The 22,781-nt window shown below is 36.5% G+C and overlaps 1 protein-coding gene across 3 annotated transcripts in view; it reads right to left on the bottom strand.

Moving 5' to 3' along the window:
• Positions 1-22,781, bottom strand: part of LOC123550396 (zinc finger protein 341-like) — a 67,319-nt gene that overhangs the window by 3,813 nt on the left and 40,725 nt on the right. For all 3 annotated transcript variants that reach the window (XM_053546162.1, XM_053546161.1, XM_053546163.1), the window contains 8 exons: positions 17,548-17,821; positions 16,730-16,871; positions 10,787-10,880; positions 8,124-8,252; positions 3,263-3,445; positions 2,050-2,246; positions 1,138-1,298; positions 445-645 (listed from right to left, as the gene is read on the bottom strand). In XM_053546162.1, the coding sequence (XP_053402137.1) occupies positions 445-645; positions 1,138-1,298; positions 2,050-2,246; positions 3,263-3,445; positions 8,124-8,252; positions 10,787-10,880; positions 16,730-16,871; positions 17,548-17,821 (1,381 nt within the window). The remainder of the gene's footprint in view (positions 1-444; positions 646-1,137; positions 1,299-2,049; positions 2,247-3,262; positions 3,446-8,123; positions 8,253-10,786; positions 10,881-16,729; positions 16,872-17,547; positions 17,822-22,781) is intronic.

Here is a 22,781-nt window from a genome sequence, read left to right as displayed (position 1 = left end):
GACCTTGACCTTTAACAAAGTGACCCCAAAAACAATAGGGGTCATCTACTCTGCATGACCAATCATCCTATAGCCCCTGTGACCTTGACCTTTGATGGAGTGACCCCAAAAACAATAGGGGCCGTCTACTCCATAAGGCCTACCACCCTATGAAGTTTGACGGTTCTAGGTCAAATGGTTCTCCAGTTATTGACCGGAAATGAAGTGTGATGTACGTACGGATGGACGGACAGGGCAAAAACACCCAGTGGAGAGGGGCATACATGAATATATGTAAGTTTGTAAAAAGGCAAACCAGAGGTTTTGAACCCGTGGATAGCATGTCAGATCACAGTGAACAAGTGAAATATCAATTCATTCCCATAAGTGGTTACTCAGATATCAGCTTACATACATAACTGCAGAAATGGACAAACCACTGAGTGCAATAGCTGACTGACTTACCACAAACTGCTTTAAATGGACACTTGTACTTCACTTTAGCATCATGTATAAGATTATGTCTTTTCAGTTTATCTTTACGATTAAATGCAGCACCACAGGTCTCACACTCGTACGGTTTCTCTCCCGTGTGGATCAACATATGATTCTTGAGGTAGTGTTCTGTCTTTAAATTTTTCTGGCATACGCTACATTCATACTGGTCTGAAATAAAATATTTATTTTTTACTAGATTGAAGTGCTACATTCATGCTGGTCTGAAATATAAAATATTCATTTTTCATACTTGGGGAGCTATATTCATACCGGTCTGAAGTAAGAACTGTCCAGGCATATACTACATTCCTATTTGTCTGCAATATGAAGTGTTACGTTATTTGTATTTAAATTTTCTGAAAAAAGCTACATTCATATTGGTCTAAAATATGACCAGTTACATATTTTTCTGACAAACACAACATCCATTTTCTGATGCATGCTACAAGCATTCTGGTTAACTACTAAATAGGGAACATTGCCACTGGCCTGAAATATGTTGTTTTTTGAATTTTCTAACTTTTGTTGCATTCAAAATTTTTATTGGCGAGGCTTAAATGCCCAGTTATAAAAGGCAAGGGACCATAAGAGGCCATTGAGGCTCCCTTTTTACCAAAGACTGAAAGATTACTCATGTAAACAAAGAGACATGTATCTTACTTTCCGTTCCATGTGATGCAAGATGCTTCCTGAGGAATCGTTCACATGTAAAGTTTTTCTGACAATGAGGGCACGGGTATTCATGACTAGTTGTACTCATATGATGTTGTAGAGCCTCAGGCGTGGCATACTTGCTCATACACATTGTACACTGAAAATGCCTGAAAAACAAAGATTAGGCTACTAAAACCCTAGTAGCATTGTAACAAAGATATCCAGCATTGAACTGAACATTTATATGATACTTAACCATCAGGGAATGCATCTGGTATTGAAAGCGAATGGTAACTAAGTCACCACAGAAATGTGTCCAGTATTAAACTGAAAATTCAGACAATAATTAAATCACTGTAACATCAGAAAATTTTTTCAGGCATTTATTTTTGCAACATTTGTGAAAATGAATAATCAAACTATATGTGTGTCCATAGGACACAGGTGCCCCACCCCCACTCCTGCCACTGTACATGTTTTTATGACTCAAGACTGCCTCCCCGACCTCTTAAATTTTGGGGGCACAAAAAGTGCAATAACTTGCACAAACAGCGTTACATGTTTCACAAGATTGCCATATATCATGAATATTTTACCTCACAAATCAGCTCCAATTTAAAAAACTGCAAAAATTTAGCCTCATGAAAATATCTGATTTTACAATCAGTATAGATATTCATTATTTTTTTTTTCATTAATAAAAATGAATGCTTTTGAAAATAAATCTAGTAAATACAATCTCAGAATATCTTCATATTCTAAATGGCAAAAAGGTTCAAAATATTCATACCTGCAAACTTACCATGACAAAAAGATTTGCTACAATGAAAAAAGGCATTTTATGCCTTGAATGGGGACTTATTATATGAAAATGTCAAGTTATTGAATAATAAAAAGCCATTGCATACAGTTACTAACCATGGTCCTGACTTGCCAGGATTCTGGTACAGACTGTGAGAGTACTGGTGTATCCCTAGCTCGTACAACGTGGAGAATACTTTAGAACACTGATGACATCTGTATGTTATATCCTCGTTGTGTGTGGAAGTATGGTCTAAAAATGTCTCCATGTCCTGAAATGTCTGACCACACTCTGTGACCACACACTTATATACCTGAGAAGATTGATGAAAAACATGTCTAATATTAAATATTTGCTAACACATCCATTTATAGTCCAAATGGTTTCATTTGCTGAAACTATATACAGCCGTTGCATTCTAATTCGAATGAAATTTACTGACCCAAACAAATGAAATATTACCATTATGTTCATAATCCTTGAAATCTACTGACCCAAACAAATGTAACGTTACCATTGTGTTCATAATCCATGGAAAGCTTGCAGGTCAGAGACCACCAATTCAAAAAAGTACAGGGAACCTACTGGGAATGAGGTAAGTGTATACCTGGGAATAAGGTAATGTCTGTGCGTTCTGATTGGTCAGTCATGTAAACAAACCCAGGAAGTGATTATTTTTTCAAAATTGATAATTTTTCACTGCATTTACAGTATTTCATTATACATTTTGACAAAATTTGCTACATTTTATGTGTATTGAAAAAAAGTTTTATCGAACGAATTTCTCCCGCCATGTCAATGATGCAAACTGGGGGTCATCTCATTCACACGAAAATTACTTAAATAAAGTATCACTATTCATATGTTTTTCGTCCGATATTTTGGTAGAACTAAGATAGTTCTTGAAAAACTTGTAATTAGATATACATGTTTCGATGTATGGAAGGCCGTACATGCCATAATGTTACAATGTAAGTCTATGGGAAAACAATTGGTGGTCTCTAACCTGCGCTGTGAGAAGATGAGACATTACGCTGTTGCTATTCAAATAACTGCCCTTCATTATTTCTTTTCCTGGGAAGTTTACTTTAAAGTAATTTTCTATGCATTAGCTGAACTTAAATAAGAAGAATATGAGCTACAGAGCAACCTCTCCTATGCAAACAACAACTAGAAAGAATCATCTGTGTTATGATTTAAAGTTGTTGCTCTGTAGAGATCATTTTAATAAGAATTTGCTTTCATCAGAGAATTGTAAGTAAATATTATCATTGTAGAGGTGTTTATGGTTCAGATGTCACCAATAGAGATTTTACAATCAATATTTACCTGGAAGCTTTTATGTTTGACCATGTGTGACTTGAGTTGATAGTAAGACTTGAATTTCTCTGGACAGTATTGACACATGTAGGAATTATCTATGACGACTTTAAGTTTGTACTGCTCTTTCTTCAGTAGCTTTTTCTCCTTGTCAGCTTGTCGACCTTCCGGGCTCTCTGGTTCAACATCATTCTGCAATTTAATGAAAAAAATGCAAAAAAAAAACCTCTCTGGGGAAGATAGAAATGTGGTTGTTGCTCTGGAAAGTTTAACTTACTGAGAATTTCACCAAACCAAACAACAGAATATATGTGGTTGTAAGGAGGTTATGTTCCAAGAGGTGTTAACAGAAAGATTTTAAAGGTAATCAAGTGAATGAAATATTGTCATACAATACAAAGTCCCCTACTAGAAGGTACCTAATTTTCTCTAACATAATGATCTGATATCTGTCAATGATGTATAAACAATATTGTTCTGTATAAACAATCACTTGGATTAAAATTTGCATATACAAAAATCTACATTTATTGGAAAAAATGAAGGAAATCATCATATTAAAGGGAAGTAACTCTGAAGAAAATACACAATCTTTTTTTATTTGGTTCCATATGACACACAAGCTTATATAAAAATAATTTACCAGCTGAACAGAAAAACATAAATGTTAACTTTTGACCTTCAGGTGTGACCTTCACCTTTGCACTAGGGTCTGGGTATTGCACATGGAACATTGTCTCATTATGATGAACATTTGCCTCAATTAATACTAAAATCCCTTAATTGATGACAGACTTATGGACCTGATAGGAAAAAACAACATCCCATTGACCTTTGACCTCCGAGAGTGAGCTTGACCTTTGCGTTAGGGGTCTAAAATCTGTGCATAACACATCGTCTTATAATGGGGTACATTTTTGCCAAGTAATATTAAAATCCCTTCATAGATGGCAGAGTTATGGACTGGAAAGGAAACAAGGAGCTGCGTTCAATAAACGCTTGATGCCCCCGGTGGCATCCTTGTCGATACAAAGCAACCTAAGTCCAAAACGAGGTCAAGGTCAAACTGAGGTCAGGTAATGTTTGAAGATGAGGAATGGTCACAGGTTACATCTGTATTAGTATCAATTCATTCTTGTAAGCCGTATTGATGCTAGGCGAAACGGTCCCATTTGGTTAACCAAGAGATGGCCCATATAAAGCAACCTAAGTCCAAAATGAGTCGTCAAGGTCAAACTGAGGTCAGGTGATGTTTGAAGATGAGGAATGGTCACAGGTTACATCTGTGTTAGTATCAATCCATTCTTGTAAGCGGTATTGATGCTAGACGAAACGGGCCCATTTGGTTAACCAAGAGATGGCCCATATAAAGCAACCTAAGTCCAAAATTAGTCAAGGTCAAGGTCAAACTGAGGTCAGGTGATGTTTGAAGTTGAGGAATGGTCTCAGGTTACATCTGTATTAGTATCAATCCATTCTTGTAAGCCGTATTGATGCTAGACGAAAAGGGCAATTTGGTTAACCAAGAGATGGCCCATATAAAGCAACCTAAGTCCAAAATGAGGTCAAAGTCAAGGTCAAACTGAGGTCAGGTGATGTCTGAAGATGAGGAATGGTCACAGGTCACATCTGCATTAGTATCAAGTCATTCTAGTAAGGGGTATTGATGCTAGACGAAACGGTCCCATTTGGTTAACCTCGTACGGACGGACAGACAGGACGATCACTATATGCCTCCCGCATCAGTAGATGCCGGGGGCATAAAAAGACATGTTGACCTTTGACCTCATATCTGTGACCTTGACCTTTAAGTTAGGGATCTGGATTTGCGCATGACAAGTTGTCTTATCCTGAAGAACATTTGTGCCAAGTAATATTAAAATCCCTTGATGTATAACAGAGTTACGACCGAACACGAAATTGTTGACGGACAGACAGAAAAGGGCAATCCTATAGTCGCCCAAACTAGTTATCAACCAGTAGACGACTATTAACCTGCATTACTTAAATGCATTTTTGTTGAGACAATGTAGTTTAACACATATTAACACAATTTGACAATGTGGAAGCTGATGTCAATTCAGCTAAAAGCAAGAGCTGTCAATATTGGTGACAATGCCCCTGAAGTAGACCCAAGAATGCCACAGTTGTATTCGTAACATATCACATATCATTTTCTGACCTTGACCTAAGAGGCCTCGGTCATAAGTGTGACACATCTTCTCAATATGGTTAACATTTGTGTCAAATTATTTTCAAATCCCTTGGTAAATGGCAGAGTTATGGACCAGACAAGAAACACCTTTGACTTCTAAGTGTGACCTTGACCTTGGAGCTAGGGGTCTGGGTCTTGCACATGACACCTCATCTCATTATAGGGAACATTTATGCCAAGTAATTTCCAAATCCCTTCATCAATGGCAGAGTTATGGACTGGACAAGAAACAGACCATGTTAACCTTTGACCTCTAAGTGTGACCTTGACCTTGGAGCTTGGGGTCTGGGTCTTGTTCATCACAAGTTGTCTCATTATGGTGAACATTTATGCCAAGTAATTTCAAAATCCCTTAATGAATGGCAGAGTTATGGACCGGACACGAAACATTTCCTGTTAACCTTTGACTTGTAAGTGTGACCTTGACCTTGGAGCTAGGGGTCTGGGTATTGCACATGACACCTCATCTCATTATAGGGAACATTTATGCCAAGTAATTTCAAAATCCCTTCATCAATGACAGAGTTATGGACCAGACAAGAAACAGACCATGTAAACCTTTGACCTTAAACCCCCAACTAGGATATAAAAGCAGGAAGATGGCACTGGGGCAGGTTTCTACATAAAATATGCATGGTAAACATCAGAGAACCCTTTTTTGAAATCCTGAAAGAACTCCTGAATGAAATTAAAACATGCACATTTATACTTTGATATGTATCATTTGTATTGGTGCATTTAATTTTTTCAAAAAATGTCAAGAAAGTATAGTTTTAGATTTTTTTAAAATCTCAACTGTCAAAAATCTGAATTTCCCCGGAGGGGCTTAGAGGTTATAACCTCAGAGAGCAGAGAAATGTAAACAGAATAAGCATGTGGCTTTGTTTATCAACAAAAATACTGCAGCAGAAGATTATTCACAACATTCACAGTCACCTCTGTTTACCTGCTTTTTATCACCTTTGTGTTCATCTCAGAAAATGATTTACACTTATTATGTGCATGAAGTGAATAAATACTTATTATATAACTAGTACATGTAGTACATAAGTGTTTATTTACTGAAAATAAGTTGTAATTTCTGACTATTCTGTTTCCACAGTAACTATTTTCCATTTTCCCCACTCAATCCATTATTTTCAATTGAATTTGGGAATAATCTGGTATGAAAGTCCAGTTGCAAAGTGCCACAAACTTATCAGTAAATTTGATGCCATGAATGTGTATTGTTTTGACAGTCCTCCCTAATTGCCTATTATCTTGACTTTCTTGATAATACATTGACTGAAACAGGCCTCCAAAAATTCCGCCAAATTTTCATTTCATGTCTTGACACTGTGTTTCACAGTCCTAGTGTTACATTCATCTTGATTAATTTGGATTTAATTTAATAATTTGTCAAACGAAACAACATATCAACTGAGAATAAATTTTGCTTTGTTGACTGGAATGATAACACTGATAGGGAATCTACTTCCTATAGAACAATGTCTTATAAAAGAAATCCCACAAAACTTATCAAGTACCTGTGAAGAAAAGGAAATCTAGTGATTTTAAAGAAAATATTTACAAAAATTGGATTAATAACTTTTACAACTGAAAACAGCAAGTAAGTTGCATGCTCTTCTGTATTTTGAAAGATCGTCTGCTACAAGCTACCTGTGTTTACAATGGTTATTTTTAGCTACTGCTTCTGAGTAACAAAATGTAGCTCTTCCCACTATTTTCTGTCTGCCCCGGTAGGAAATGTTGGGGGTTTAAGTGTGACCTTGACCTTGGAGCTAGGGGTCTGGGTCTTGCTCATGACACGTTGTCTCATTATGGTGAACATTTAAGCCAATTAATTTCAAAATCCCTTAATGAATGGCAGAGTTATGGACCAGACATGAAACATACCCTGTTAACCTTTGACTTGTAAGTGTGACCTTGACCTTGGAGCTAGGGGCCTGGGTCTTGCGCATGACACGTCGTCTCATTATGGTAAACATTTATGCCAAGTTCTTTCAAAATCCCTTCATGGGTGGCAAAGTTATGGACCGGACATGAAACATACCCTGTTAACATTTGACCTCTATGACCTTGACCTTGGAGCTAGGGGTCTGGGTCTTGCGCATGATACTTCGTCTCATTATGGTGAACATTTATGCCAAGTTATTTCAAAATCCCTTCATGGATGGAAGAGTTACAGCCCGGACAAGAATTTACCGGAACCACGGATGCACGCACGGACGGACAGACAGTGCGATTTTAATATGCCCACCTTCGGGATATAAAAAGTTGCGAAAAAGTTTTGTCTTTGTTGAGTTTAAACTCACACAAACAATTTATGTCATAAGGCAAATTTTTCAGCTTCTGATGGTAGGGGAAGACCCCAGCTGCCTAGCTAAGCATTACTTAATCACGGGTGAAAACCTTGGTAGAACCACCTACTTCCAGTAAGCAAACCAGATGGTTTCGTCACATGAAAAATTCTACACCACAAGCAAGGTTTTAAACCCACATCAGTGAAGGGCAAGTGATCTGAATCCAGCTATCTTAACAACTCAGCCATGGAGGCCCCCCTTTGAATAAAGAGTTTCAAAACTGTAAGTAATTATTTCAACATTTTATAGTGTTTTATCAGAAATAATCATGCACACAGACTTTGCACCCAACCTCTGTTTGTTGCTCTGGTGTGTCACTTGTTTCTGCTGGGGAGGATTTCTCTGTTTCGTCTTCTACAGGAACTAACATAGCTGGAGGCTGCACCGGCAATGTGCTACCAGAAGGTCCTGATGGCCACACCTGTAACATATATGATATGTCAAATTTATAAACCTGAGTTATGTGATCTGTCTAAAAGCTCCATCACACCTCTAATTATAGTTACATTTTGCTTGCCAAATAAGCACAATAGGGAGAGCTTAAGAATTTCACACTACAGGTCAGAGGTTTGATCCACATGCAAGACAAATGTTTTTCTTGAAAATTTTACAGGAAAGTCTTCCCAAGTCATCCATCTTCAATCTCTTATTCAAGTGGAGAAGTTGCCAGTTACACTAAATCGAAAAGTTAGTACATGTCTTCCTTATAATTGGGAAAATATTCTAAACAAGAGCTGTTGGAGGACAGCAACGCTCGACTATTCAACAGCCTTGTCGACTGAATGAATACTAAAGTCGAAAAAGGGGCATAATTTAAAAAAAGCAAAATAGGGTTATAGAACCTACATAGTGCTTATCAGCTCATGACAGTGGACAAGTGTGTGAAGTTTCAATCCAATTTCCCATTAGAGGGGTACTGAGATAACCAGCTTACATATTAAGAATTTAACCCAAAAGTCCTAAGTTTTAAAAGGTGCATAATTTTGTAAAATGCAAAGTTGAGTTATTGACCCTTTGCACTGCATGTCACATCATGACAGTGAACAAGTGTGTGAAGTTTCAATCCTTTCCCGTTAGTGGATACTGAGATACCAGCTTACATACAAAACCTTAACCAAAAAATTCTAAGTCGAAAAAGGGGCATAATTTTGTAAAAAAGCAAAATAGAGTTATGGAACCTGCTTTGTGCATGTCAGATCATGACAGTGAACAAGTGTGTGAAGTTTCAATCCATTCCAATTAGTGAGTACTGAGATACCAGCTTACATACAAAACCTTAACCAAAAAATTCTAAGTCGAAAAAGGGGCATAATTTTGTAAAAAAGCAAAATAGAGTTATGGGACCTGTGCAATGTAAGTCAGTTTATCACAGTGAATAAGTGTGTGAAGTTTCAATCCATTCCCACAAGTGGTTACTGAGATACCAGCTTACATACAAAACCTTATCCAAAAATTTCTAAGTCGAAAAAGGGGCATAATTTTGTAAAAAAGCAAAATAGAGTTATGGGACCTGTGCAATGTAAGTCAGTTTATCACAGTGAATAAGTGCGTGAAGTTTCAATCCATTCCCACATGTGGTTGCTGAGATACCAGCTTACATACAAAACTTAACCAAATCGGGACGCGGACGTCGACGCATGGGCGAGTCCAATAGCTCTACTATTCTATAAATAGTCGAGCTAAAAATACAGTAAAATCACTTAATTTTAGGGGAACAAACTTTTGCTTTTTGTCAAAATTATTTCAAGGAGATATGAATTCTTGGACTTCCACTTTAACATTAAATGACTGGGATTTCCACTTGGTTCTCGGGATTGACTCAACCATGATGAAAGTAAGTTCCACACGAATATTAATGATTTTACAGCATTTAACATCATTCATTGAAAATGGAAAATATTTTGTGGTAAATCAAAGAAAAACAATTTCTTAATTAGTTAATAATTACAGTCAAATACCGTTACCTCGATATTCAAGGGACTGTAAAAATTGCATCGACGTATCCGAAGTTCGACGTAACAATATCGACTATCTGGGACTACTTTGTACTTGTATCGGACGTCTATATTGTCATTATACCCGATGTTTTTTGAAAAGTTTTGAAAAGGGAAAGAAATAATATAAAACGTAAATACTATTTTAATTTTACTGACAAATAAATTATCTTTATCAAACACATACATATAATTTTTTAATTTTTTAAAATATACATTTAAACATGAGCATTTTTATTCCTTCCCAAAACAAGTCTGAATGCAGCGGTAATGTTCCTAGTTGAGTAGTCATTTTGACTGTGCTTCGATAACGAAATCTGCCAGTTAAATACGCATATTGTTACTCAATCCTAAATGGCAGATTTTTACACCGTCAAACAGAAAATATTTCATCCAAATTAGTTGTTATATTGGAAAACAGCTTTCCTGCTTGCACGTTGTTTTATAAGACTAATTATTGGGAATTAAATGCAAACTTCCTGACATTTAAATTGGATTAAAGATTAAATAACAAACAAAACAAACACACAAACTAACTTGAATATGATTAATCCATCACCGGACAACAATAGGTTGATTTTCACACCTTACAAATAGCTGTGATATTGAAGAAACCTGGTGTAAAACAGTACAGGTAAGTCAACGGGACTGATAAATCTCATTGAGCTAAACAAAATATCGAGCTAATCATATCGAGGTAATGATAAATAATTACATTAAGATAAATAGGGAAAAATCGGGACCAACTCAAACACATCGTGCTAACCGGAGTATCGAGCTAACCGATATCGAGGTAATGATATTCAACTGTAGTATATTATCTATCAAATTTTGCTAAAACCAAAATAAACCCAAATGATTATTGCTAATCTAGTTACACAAGTGTGACTGTAAATAATAATCTTTTATACATATAACTGAAATAATGCTGAACCCAACCCACAAACACAACACAACTCACCTTATGTGTGGACATGTGTTTCTTCACATTGGATTTCTGTGCAAATGCTCGTCCACAAACAACACATTGAAATGGCTTTTCACCAGTGTGTGACCTGAAATAAACAAAATACTTTCTCAGTGCTCTACAAGCACTTTTTTCATGTTTCAAGCAAAAAAAATACTGAACCTAAAAATATGTCCACTGGACATGGGTGCATCCTCTTACATTCCAAAGAAGAGGTTGCACTGTATAATGTATATGCCAAAAACTCACACAGAAATACAGGCTAAAACATCTTTACATCACAGATGAAGCCTATGAGAAAGAATAACATTTATTTTGCCAGACAAAGAAAATGGAGTTTGAAACACAAAATATTTGGGATATAACTGAAGTATGATCAAAGACAACACCAGAACAAATATTGGCTGAGCACAAATAAAACATCTGGTTCAAGTCCGGTTTACCGAATGGTACTGTAGGTCAACTACCCTTAAAACTGTTTACAGCTGACACATGGTATGAAATGATAAAACTGGGGTAATTGGATGTTGATAGGGGAGCAGCCCCTACACCCCCACTTTTAGATATAAGCGCTATACATCAGCAACTAACAAAATATGTTCATCATTAACTTTTCATTATATGTAGGCTAATTATAAACATTGTACTAGAGATCAATCAATTACCAAAATAATAATCCTACTTTGAATTTACATTTACACCTGTATGACGAAAATTAAAAGGCAGAATGCAGTAACTGTATGGTTAACAAGAGGGCCATGGAGGCCCTGTATCGCTCACCTGACCTATTGACCTAAAGATAAACAAGATTAACATTCCGACCAAGTTTCAATTAGATATGGTCATAAATGTGGCCTCTAGCGTGTTAACTAGTTTTTCCTTTAATCTGACCTAGTGACCTAGTTTTTGACCCCACAAAAACCAGATTTAAACTTGGCCTAAAGATCATCAAGATTAACAGTCTGACCAAGTTTCAAAAAGATACAGTCATAACTGTGGCTTCTACAGTGTTAACAAGTTTTACTTTTTATTTGACCTGATGACCTAGTTTTTGACCCCACTTGACCCAGATTTAAAGTGGACCTAACGATCATCATGATTAACATTCTGACCAAGTTTTATGTCATCAAGATTAACATTCTCACCAAGTTTTATGAAGGTACAGTCATAAACGTGGCCTCTAGAGTGATAACAAGCTTTTCTTATGATTTGACCTGGTGACCTAGTTTTTGACCTTACCTGATACAGATTTAAACTTGACCTAAAGATCATCAAGATTAACATTCTGACCAAATTTCATTAAGATATAGTCATAAATGTGGCTTATAGAGTGTTAACTAGCTTTTAATTTGATTTGACCTGGTCACCTAGTTTTTTACCCCACATAGCCCTGATTCAAACTTGGCCTAAAGATCAACAAGATTAACATTCCGACTAAGTTTCATTAAGATATGGTCATAAATGTGACCTCTAAAGTGTTAAATAGCTTTACCTTTGATTTGACCTGGTGACCTAGTTTTTGACCCCACCTGCCCCAAATGTAAATTTGACCTAAAAATCATCAAGATCAACATTCTGTCCAAGTTTTATGAAGATACAGTCATAAATGTGGCCTCTAACAAGCTTTTCCTTTGATTTGAGCTGGTGACCTAGTTTTGTCCCCACCCAACCCAGATTCATAACTGACATAAAGATCATCAAGATTGACATTCTGACAAACTTTCATTAAGATACGTTCATAAATGTGGCTTATATAGTGTTAATCAGCTTTTCCTTTGATTTGACCTTGTGACCTAGTTTTGAACTTGACCTTAAGATCATCAAGGTAAACATTCTGACCAAGTTGCATGAAGATATAGTTATAAATGTGGCCTCTACAGTGTTAACAAGCTTTTCCTTTGATTTGACCTGGTGACCTAGTTTTTGACCCTATATAACCCAATATTGCACTTGTCCAAGATTTTATTGAGGGTAACATTCTAACCAAGTTTCATTAAGATTGGGCTAAAATTGTGACCTCTAGAGTGTCAACAAGCTTTTCCTTTGATTTGACCTGGTGACCTAGTTTTTGATCCCAGATGACCCAATATCAAACTCGTCCAAGATTTTATTGAGGGTAACATTCTGACCAAGGTTTATTAAGATTGGGCTAAAATTGTGACTTCTAGAGTGTTAACAGTCAAATTGTTGACACCGCCGGACGACTGACGCAGGATGCCGCCGGATGCAGGGCAATCACAAAAGCTCACCTTGAGCACTTCGTACTCAGGTTAGCTAAAAATTTAATGATAAGTCATTTCATTTAAATGCATTTTCATGGTAAATACTGAAGTTTTTTCTTGTTTTTTATATATGATGAGTGATATTGTATAAACAAGAGCCATGTTAGACATGGCCAATCCCCCCGCCGGGCATATTATAATTGAAGGCTAAAGTTCCTGGCAAGTTAGTGTCTGAAAGTATTCATTTTGGGAAAAGCTTTGAAAAACTGTTTAGTTGTGGTCCACATCAGGGGTTTTAAAGATGTGGAAGAAAGAATTATTCAGTGGTGAGGTGGTTTACTGCTAAATTTTATTAATTTTCATGAACAGTATAGCTGTATGATGTTTTTCTATATGGCTACTGTAAAAAGAAGGAATGGAAAGCTAACAGGGAACAAGAGTGCCAGACTGTCACAATATATGCCCGTCACAGCAAATTTCTTTACTCTAGCAGCTGTATTTGCAAATGGAATTTTAATTTTGTAGTAATCATTGTAAGTCTTTTGTTTTTCTAAGTCCACAAAAAAACTCCTTACTTGGTCTTGTTTTTTCCCTGTGGTCAATTATAACAAGAGGACCATGATGGTCCTGAATCGCTCACCTCTTCCCACATGACCCAGTTTTGAGTATGACTCCCTTTTTTCTATTATTTGACATAGTGACCTAGTTTTTGAGCTCATGTGACCCAGTTTTGAACTTGACCTAGATATTATCAAGATAAAAATTCTGACCAATTTTCATGAAGATCCATTGAAAAATATGGTCTCTAGAGAGGTCACAAGGTTTTTCTATTATTTGACCTATTGACCTAGTTTTTTAAGGCTCGTGACCCAGTTTCAAACCTGACCTAGATATCATCAAGGTGAACATTCTGACCAATTTTCATGCAGATCCATTCAAGGTATGGCCTCTAGAGAGGTCACAAGGTTTTTCTATTTCAAGACCTACTGACCTAGTTTTTGATCGCAGTTGACCCAGTTTCAAACTTGACCTAGATATCATCAAGATAAACATTCAGACCAATTTTCATACAGATCCATGAAAAATATGGCCTCTAGAGAGGTCACAACATTTTTCATTATTTGACCTACTGACCTACTTTTTGATGGCACGTGACCCACTTTCGAACTTGACCTAGATATCATCAAGATTAACATTCAGACCAATTTTCATACAGTTCCCATGAAAAATATGGCCTCTAGAGAGGTCACAAGGTTTTTCTATTATTTGACCTACTGACCTAGTTTTTGATGGCACGTGACCCACTTTCAAACTTGACCTAGATATCATCAAGATGAACATTCTGACCAATTTTCATGAAGGTCTCATGAAATATATGGCCTCTAGAGAGGTCACAAGGTTTTTCTATTTTTAGACCTACTGACCTAGTTTTTGATCGCACGTGACCCAGTTTCGAATCTGAACTAGATATCATCAAGATGAACATTCAGACCAACTTTCATACAGATCCCATGAAAAATACGGCCTTTAGAGAGGTCACAAGGTTTTTCTATTATTTGACCTACTGACCTAGTTTTTGAAGGCACATGACCCAGTTTCGAACTTGACCTAGATATCATCAAGGTGAACGTTCTGACCAATTTTCATGAAGATCTTGTGAAATATATGGCCTCTAGAGAGGTCACAAGATTTTTCTATTTTTAGACCTACTGACCTAGTTTTTGACCGCACGTGACCCAGTTTCAAACTTGACCTAGATATCATCAAGGTGAACATTCTGACCAATTTTCATGAAGATCTTGTGAAATATATGGCCTCTAGAGAGGTCACAAGGTTTTTCTATTTTTAGACCTACTGACCTAGTTTTTGATGGCACATGACCCAGTTTCGAACTTGACCTAGATATCATCAAGATGAACATTCTGACCAACTTTCATAAAGATCCCATGAAAAATGTGACCTCTAGAGTGGTCACAAGCAAAAGTTTACGGACGGACGGACGCACGGACGACGGACACCGCACGATCACAAAAGCTCACCTTGTCACTTTGTGACAGGTGAGCTAAAAATGTTACAACATAAGTTATTTATAGTAACAACTAATGGAAGTTAATCTTTAAAAAAAAAAAAAAAATTGTAAGTCCACACAAAAATCTTTACTAGGTAGAGATTGGTCAAAATACACCTCAAAATTGGATGTAGCATGCATGTTGTACTTCTGAAAAGTGGTCTCGATTTTTCCCTACGACTAGTAATGAAAAAGTTACAATAAAAGCTATTTAAAGTAACAACAAAGGGAAGTAATTCTAAAGAAGGGAACTGCGCATGACACTTCGTCTCATGATGGTGTATAACTGTGCCAAGTTACATCAAAATCCCTCCATGCATGAAGAAGAAATGCTTCAGACAAAGTCGTTCTTGTATCTGACCTTTGGCCTCTAAGTGTGACCTTGACCTTAGACCTAGGGACCTGGATCTTGTGCATGACACTCTGTCTTGTGGTGGTGAAAATTTGTGCCAATTTATATCAAAATCCCTCTATGCATGAAGAAGAAGTGCTCCGGACAAGGTTTTCATTCTTGTATCCTTTGACCTCTAAGTGTGACCTTGACCTTAGAACTAGGGACCTGGTTCCTGCGCATGACACTCCACCTCGTGGTGGTGAACATTTGTGCCAAGATATATCAAAATCCCTCCATGCATGAAAAAGATATGCTGCAGACAATTTTTTTTAAGAAAATATGATAAAGGGGAACAACTCAAAAGTAGGCAAGGTAGAGTTATTGTTCTTGCACACTGCATTTCCTCCCAATGTGTTCTATCAGTGTATGAAGTTTGAAGAAAATCCCTCCAGTACTTTTGGAGTTATGCTCCGGACAAAATTTTTAAAGAAAATATGATAAAGGGGAATAACTCAAAAAATAGGCAAGATAGAGTTATTGTTCTTGCACACTGCACTTCCTCCCAATGTGTTCTATCAGTGTATGAAGTTTGAAGAAAATCCCTCCAGTACTTTTGGAGTTATGCTCCGGACAAATGTTTTTAAGAAAATATGATAAAGGAGAATAACTCAAAAAATAGGCAAGGTAGAGTTATTGTTCTTGCACACTGCACTTCCTCCCAATGTGTTCTATCAGTGTATAAAGTTTGAAGAAAATCCCTCTAGTACTTTTGGAGTTATGCTCCGGACAAAGATCGTTGCGGACGCACGCACGCACGGAGAGCATTTCTAATATCCCCTTCGCCTTTAGCGGGGGGATAAATAACATTATATCTAAATTTCAGCTTAAATAGTAGAACTGAATTTATTTTATCAGTCTTAAAACATTTTGTGATATCATATAATACGCATATATTTGACAATTCTTTTGCATTGACATAAGTTTTTTCTGCAATAATCCAGTTATAATTGGGGATTAAATATTAATCAATGTAGAATACATAGAAATCAAATAAAAAGTTAATAACATGCTTGAAAATGATCAGATCAAGACTGGAGTATTTTATTCGGTCTTAAATTATATATATAAGCAATCAACGTTAATTTTTTAATTGTTTTTCATAATATGAAATATTAGGTACTATCTCTACTAATTAAGAGTTTTAACTTTCCAAACAAATGAAAAGGTTTGATGTGTTTCCAAGCTCACAATTGAATATATCTATAGGATTTGTTGACATGTACTGTATAATATTATTGGATTAGGAGACAAACCTAATATGCTGCTGTAGATCAAAATTCTTCATGAACACCTTTCCACAGTATGTACATACAAGTTTCTTCTTACCGTCGTCGGTATATCCCGAGTGGTCTGTCTCACCACCATTTAATGCTGAGGCCTGGGCAGACTTTCTGGCTGTAAACAAATCACACATATATATACAGCATTTCATAAAAGTTTTTTCTTTCCATAGGTCACTAAACAAAACATGACCTCCCCTTCATTCAATGCCTAAGACTTCCTAGCTGCTGTTAACAGACATCTGTATACTATAGTAAGGTCCATACTTATCTTATTCTTGTCATTTGCTTGGTCCATACAGTCATGCTAACATTCAATGTCAGAAGTTTTGAGTAATAACCATCTTTTCGATATCAAATTTTATTATTCATTTCGAATCTGAATAGGATATAAACTTTTTGGCCCAATCTTACCATCTGAATCTCTTTTCAAGTTTTCCAGCTTCAGAATGCAGCATTTTGTGCTTGTATATGATTTGATACTGATACCCAAATATACTGACAGGCCTGAATCTTAAAGTGCCCAAAATAAGATGTCATTAATGATTGTGCTTCATAATGAACTGTGTAAATATTGTGAACACATGGACTTTTTTTCAGGTAGACAGGATTAAAGGTATGGACCTGTAATGACAATTAGAAAAATTTTGTGCGATTATACATAAACTTGTATGCTACTGTTATAACTATGTTCTTTTTGGGTTTTTATAACAACAACCACAGAATGCCGGTATGGAGAATTCATAATCGTCATTGCAGATCAAATACCTTTAAACAACATACTAAGTTACCTGCTTTAGTAGGGCTAGGTTTGATGATGTGCATATTTTGAGGTTTCTCAGGCAATGCTGTGATTGAGAATACTGGTTGTAGTTGTTGTTGAGGTACTAGGGGTTGAAGGTTGTTCACCGAGGCAGTACTGGTGAAGGCAGACCCATTGGACGCTGACAGAGAGGTGGTGGGTTGTATGGCACTCAGGATGGTGACATTATTTGTTGCTCGTGGCGCCAGCTGTGTCACAGGTGACAGAAAGGAGCCATTGGTCTGTACTGTGTTCCCAGGTCCCTTGAAGAAAAAGGAAAAAATGTTCTCAATATATACAAGTATACTGGAAACAAGAGGGTCATGATAACCCTGGATCACTCACCTGAGTAATATGAGCTCAGTAGGTCACATTCATGGTCAATGAAAGTCAGTTTTAAGATCAGTGTCTTGTGTGCAGAACTATATACTACGTAATCCAAATTTCAAGGCTGTATCTTAAAAACATGAAAGTACGTCAGTAGGTCAAGGTCACAGTCAAGTGACCCCTAATTACTTGGGGGTCATCAGGTAATTATAACTAAACAATCTAGGAAATATGATCAGATTTTTTCCTATGTAACTCATAAAAACTAAGTGACCCAGGGGTGGGGCTTTATATGGAACCTGGGTCAAGATTTGAACAATCTTAGTAAAGAACCACTAGACAATGCCACATGTGAACTATCAAAGCTCTGTGCCCCTCAATTTCAGAGAAGAACATTTTCTTATTTTATTTTTTTTCCTATAGGACTCTAAGTTAATTCAAAGGACCATAGGGCGGGACAAATATTGACCCTGGGATCATAACAAAAATCTTTGTAAAAGTCCACTAGAAAATGCCACATAGTTATTGACGGCACGTGACCCAGTTTCAAACTTGACCTAGATATCATCAAGATGAACATTCTGACCAACTTTCATGAAGATCTTTTGAAAAATATGGCCTCTAGAGAGGTCACAAGGTTTTTCTATTTTTAGACCTACTGACCTAGTTTTTGACCGCACGTGGCCCAGTTTCGAACTTGACCTAGATATCATCAAGATGAACATTCTGACCAACTTTCATAAAGGTCCCATGAAAAATGTGACCTCTAGAGAGGTCACAAGCAAAAGTTTACGCACGGACGCACGGACGGACGACGGACGCTGCGCGATCACAAAAGCTCACACTGTCACTTTGTGACATGTGAGCTAAAAAAAGTTGGAAACTTTCATCGTTCTATGCCACCAAAATGCTTCAGAAACACCTTAAAATTGCTTATTAAGAAATCTGCTGTTTGATAATTTTATATATATATTTCTAAGTCATTTGCTCAAACACTGAAAGAGTATTTTGTACCAACCTGAGTTGTATAAATGCCCGCCACACCCTACCTCGTTGTAATTTGATTTAAGCGAAATCTAATATGGTGACCTATCAATTTTCTTTTTGTTTTAGATTAGGTAGACATAACCAAAGGTATGTGCAGAGTTTGACTAAATTCTATTATGTGAAACACGATAAAATAGCATAAGTACCAACTTAAAACTGACAAAAATATGCAAAAATAGCCTTTGGGTCTGCTGAACAAGTATTCCTTTCTTTACAAAATCATGTTCTTTTGATTTCTCTGAGCATGTTTCAAATAGATATATTGCTTTCCGTTATAAAAATGCTTAGATAATCAAATTTATGCTGATTATTGTACTTTACTGAAAGATATTTTAGGATTACAGAAATTTTGAAAAATGTTTAAAATAGCACCATATCTAGGGGCAATTAAATTGAAACAAAGCTGGTGACCTAGTATTTTTATTTCATTTTTCAATACATCATAACATGATCTTTTAATACAAAACATTTCATCAAAATCTATTATTGAGAAAAAAATTATGAAACTGTAGCGAGCGTCCTTAAGCCTCTGGTTCAGGTGAGCTAACAAATATATGAAGACCTGAAACTCCTGAAAGTATTAATATTCCTTTATCTACTTTAATATCTACAAATCATGATTGACCATTTGTGAAACTGTAAACCAAACAACAAATATTATTAAATAAATACAAACAAGAGCTGTCACTATTGGTGACAAATGCCCCTAAAGTAGGCCCAAGAATGCCACAGTTGTAAGCAAAAAAAAATCACATATCATTTTGTGACCTTGACCTTGACCTAAGAGGCCTGGGTTATAAGTGTGACACATCTTCTCAATATGGTTAACATTTCTGTCAAACTATTTTCAAATCCCTTGATAAATGGCAGAGTTATGGACCAAACAAGAAACACCTTTGACTTCTAAGTGTGACCTTGACTTGGATCTAGGGGTCTGGGTCTTGCGAATGACATCTCATCTCATTATAGGGAACATTTATGCCAAGTAATTTCAAAATCCCTTCATCAATGGCAGAGTTATGGACTGGACAAGAAACAGACCATGTTAACCTTTGACCTCTAAGTGTGACCTTGACCTTGGAGCTAGGGGTCTAGGTCTTGCTCATGACACGTCGTCTCATTATGAGGAACATTCAATCCCTTACTGAATGGCAAAATATATGGACTGGACACAAAACAAACCCTGTTAACATTGGACTTCTAAGTGTGACCTTGACCTTGGAGCTAGGGGTCTGGGTCTTGAGCATGACATATCGTCCCATTATGGTGAACATTTATGCCAAGTTGTCATAAAATCTCTTCATCAATGGCAGAGTTATGGACCGGACACGAAACAGACCATGTTAACCCTTGACCGTTAAGTGTAACCTTGACCTTGGAGCTAGGGGTCTGGGTCTTGCGCATGACAAGTCTTCTCAATATGGTGAACATTTATGCCAAGTTATTTCAAAATCCCTTTATGAATGGAAGAGTTACAGCCCGGACAAGAATTTACCGACACACACAGGGATGGACGGACAGATGGACAGTGTGATTTTAATATGCCCACCTCCGGGGCATAAAAAGCTCACTAACAAGAGTACAAACATGGAGATGATTATTAGGAAGTACCAGAGATAAAGTAATGGTTCTTAAGCTCTTTGCAATCTATAACTATAACATGTTTCTAACATTCTGATCAGTACTTGCAGAGTTACTGTCTGAACAAAAATGAAATAAAACTAGTGTTTTGTCTCCTTCCCCCTTAATTGTGTAAAGCATGCAAGAACAAGAGCTGTCACAGGAGATTGCGCGCTCGACTATTTCAATGCTGGATAGTGAGACAGGGCACATCTGTGGAAGCTGGAGCTGTCACTGGTGTGTTTAATGACTCTAATGGTGGATGTACATATTGCATAATAGCTCGAGTCTGTGTAAAAAATATTACGTTACAAGAGAGATGAAGATAAAGTTATCAAAACACTAAATAAGTATAATTCTTAGCAACAAGAGGACCATGATGATCCTGAATCGCTCACCTGTCTCCACATGACCCAATTTTCATGAAGATCCATTGAAAAATATGGCTTCCAGAGAGGTCACAAGGTTTTTCTATTATTATTACTTAGTTTTTGAAGGCACATAACCCAGTTTTGAACTTGACCTAGGTATTATCAAGGTGAACATTCTCACCAATTTTCATGAAGATCTCATGAAGAGTATGGCCTCTAGAGAGGTCACAAGGTTTTCTTATTTTTATACCTACTGACCTAGTTTTGACCACACGTGACCCAGTTTCAAATTTTATCTAGATATCATCAAGGTGAACATTCAGATCAATTTTCATGAAGATCCATTGAAAAATATGACCTCTAGAGTGGTCAAAAGGTTTTTCTATTTTTAGATCTACTGACCTAGTTTTTGACTGCAGTTGACCCAGTTTCGAACTTGACCTATCATCAAGATGAATATTCAGACCAACTTTCATACAGATCCCATGAAAAATATGGCCTTTAGAGAGGTCACAAGGTTTTTTTATTATTTGACCTACTGACCTAGTTTTTGACGGCACGTGACCCAGTTTCGAACTTGACCTAGATATCATCAAGGTGAACATTCTGACCAATTTTCATGACGATCCATTGAAAAGTATGGCCTCTAGAGGGGTCACAAGGTTTTTCTATTTTTAGACCTACTGACCTAGTTTTTGACGCAGTTGACCCAGTTTCGAACTTGACCTAGATATCATCAAAATGAACATTCAGACCAACTTTCATACAGATTCCATCAAAAATATGGCCTCTAGAGAGGTCAAAAGGTTTTTCTATTATTTGACCTACTGATCTAGTTTTTGACGGCACGTGACCCAGTTTCAAACATGACCTAGATATCATCAAGGTAAACATTCTTACCAATTTTCATGAAGATCCATTGAAAAGTATGGCCTCTAGAGAGGTCACAAGGTTTTTCTATTTTTAGCCCTACTGACCAAGTTTTCGATGGCACGTGACCCAGTTTCGAACCTGACCTAGATATCATCAAGATGAACATTCTGACCAACTTTCATAAAGATCCCATGAAAAATGTGACCTCTAGAGTGGTCACAAGCAAAAGTTTACGGACACCACGCACGGACGACGGACGCCACGCGATCACAAAAGCTCACATTGTCACTTTGTGACAGGTGAGCTAAAAAGGGGACATAATTCATAAAATATTGGTGCAAGAGTTATGCACCTTGTGTCATAAGATGTGGGGGATAATGTGGTACAACTACTTCAAGTTGGAATCAATCCATTTAGTAATTTTAACTAAGATATAGTGAAAATGCATCAAATTTAACCTTCTATTCTAAGTGAAAGGGGTCATAATTCATGAAAATTGGTGTGAGAGTTATAAATAACTGGATCTGAATTTATTTTATCAGTCATAAATCATTTTGTGATATCATACAATATGCATGTATCTGACAATTCTTTTGCACTGACATAAGTTTTTTTGGCAATAATCCAGTTATAATATTTTTCAATGGCTGGATAGGTAAGACTATCTGCAAGAGAGAGAACACAGATATTAAGTTAGAAGTTTCAGTAAATCATCAATAACATGCTTGAAAATGATCAGATCAAGACTTGAGTATTTTATTCGGTCTTAAATTAAATACATGTATATAAGCAATCAACGTTAATTTTTTAAATGTTTTTCATAATTTGAAATTTTAGGTACTATGTCTAAGTTATGCACCTTGTGTCATATGATGTGGGTGATAAGATTGAACAACTATTTTAAGTTTAAATCAAATCAATTTAGTAACTAGAAAATGCTTTTGTAAAAAAGCGCATGTCTCCCCCAATGCAAAGTCCTATAGGC

This window comes from Mercenaria mercenaria, chromosome 6 (assembly GCF_021730395.1).
Source record: "Mercenaria mercenaria strain notata chromosome 6, MADL_Memer_1, whole genome shotgun sequence".
NCBI lineage: Eukaryota > Metazoa > Mollusca > Bivalvia > Venerida > Veneridae > Mercenaria > Mercenaria mercenaria.
Note: the sequence above shows the minus strand (reverse complement) of the source record. Positions and strands in the feature narration are given on the sequence as shown.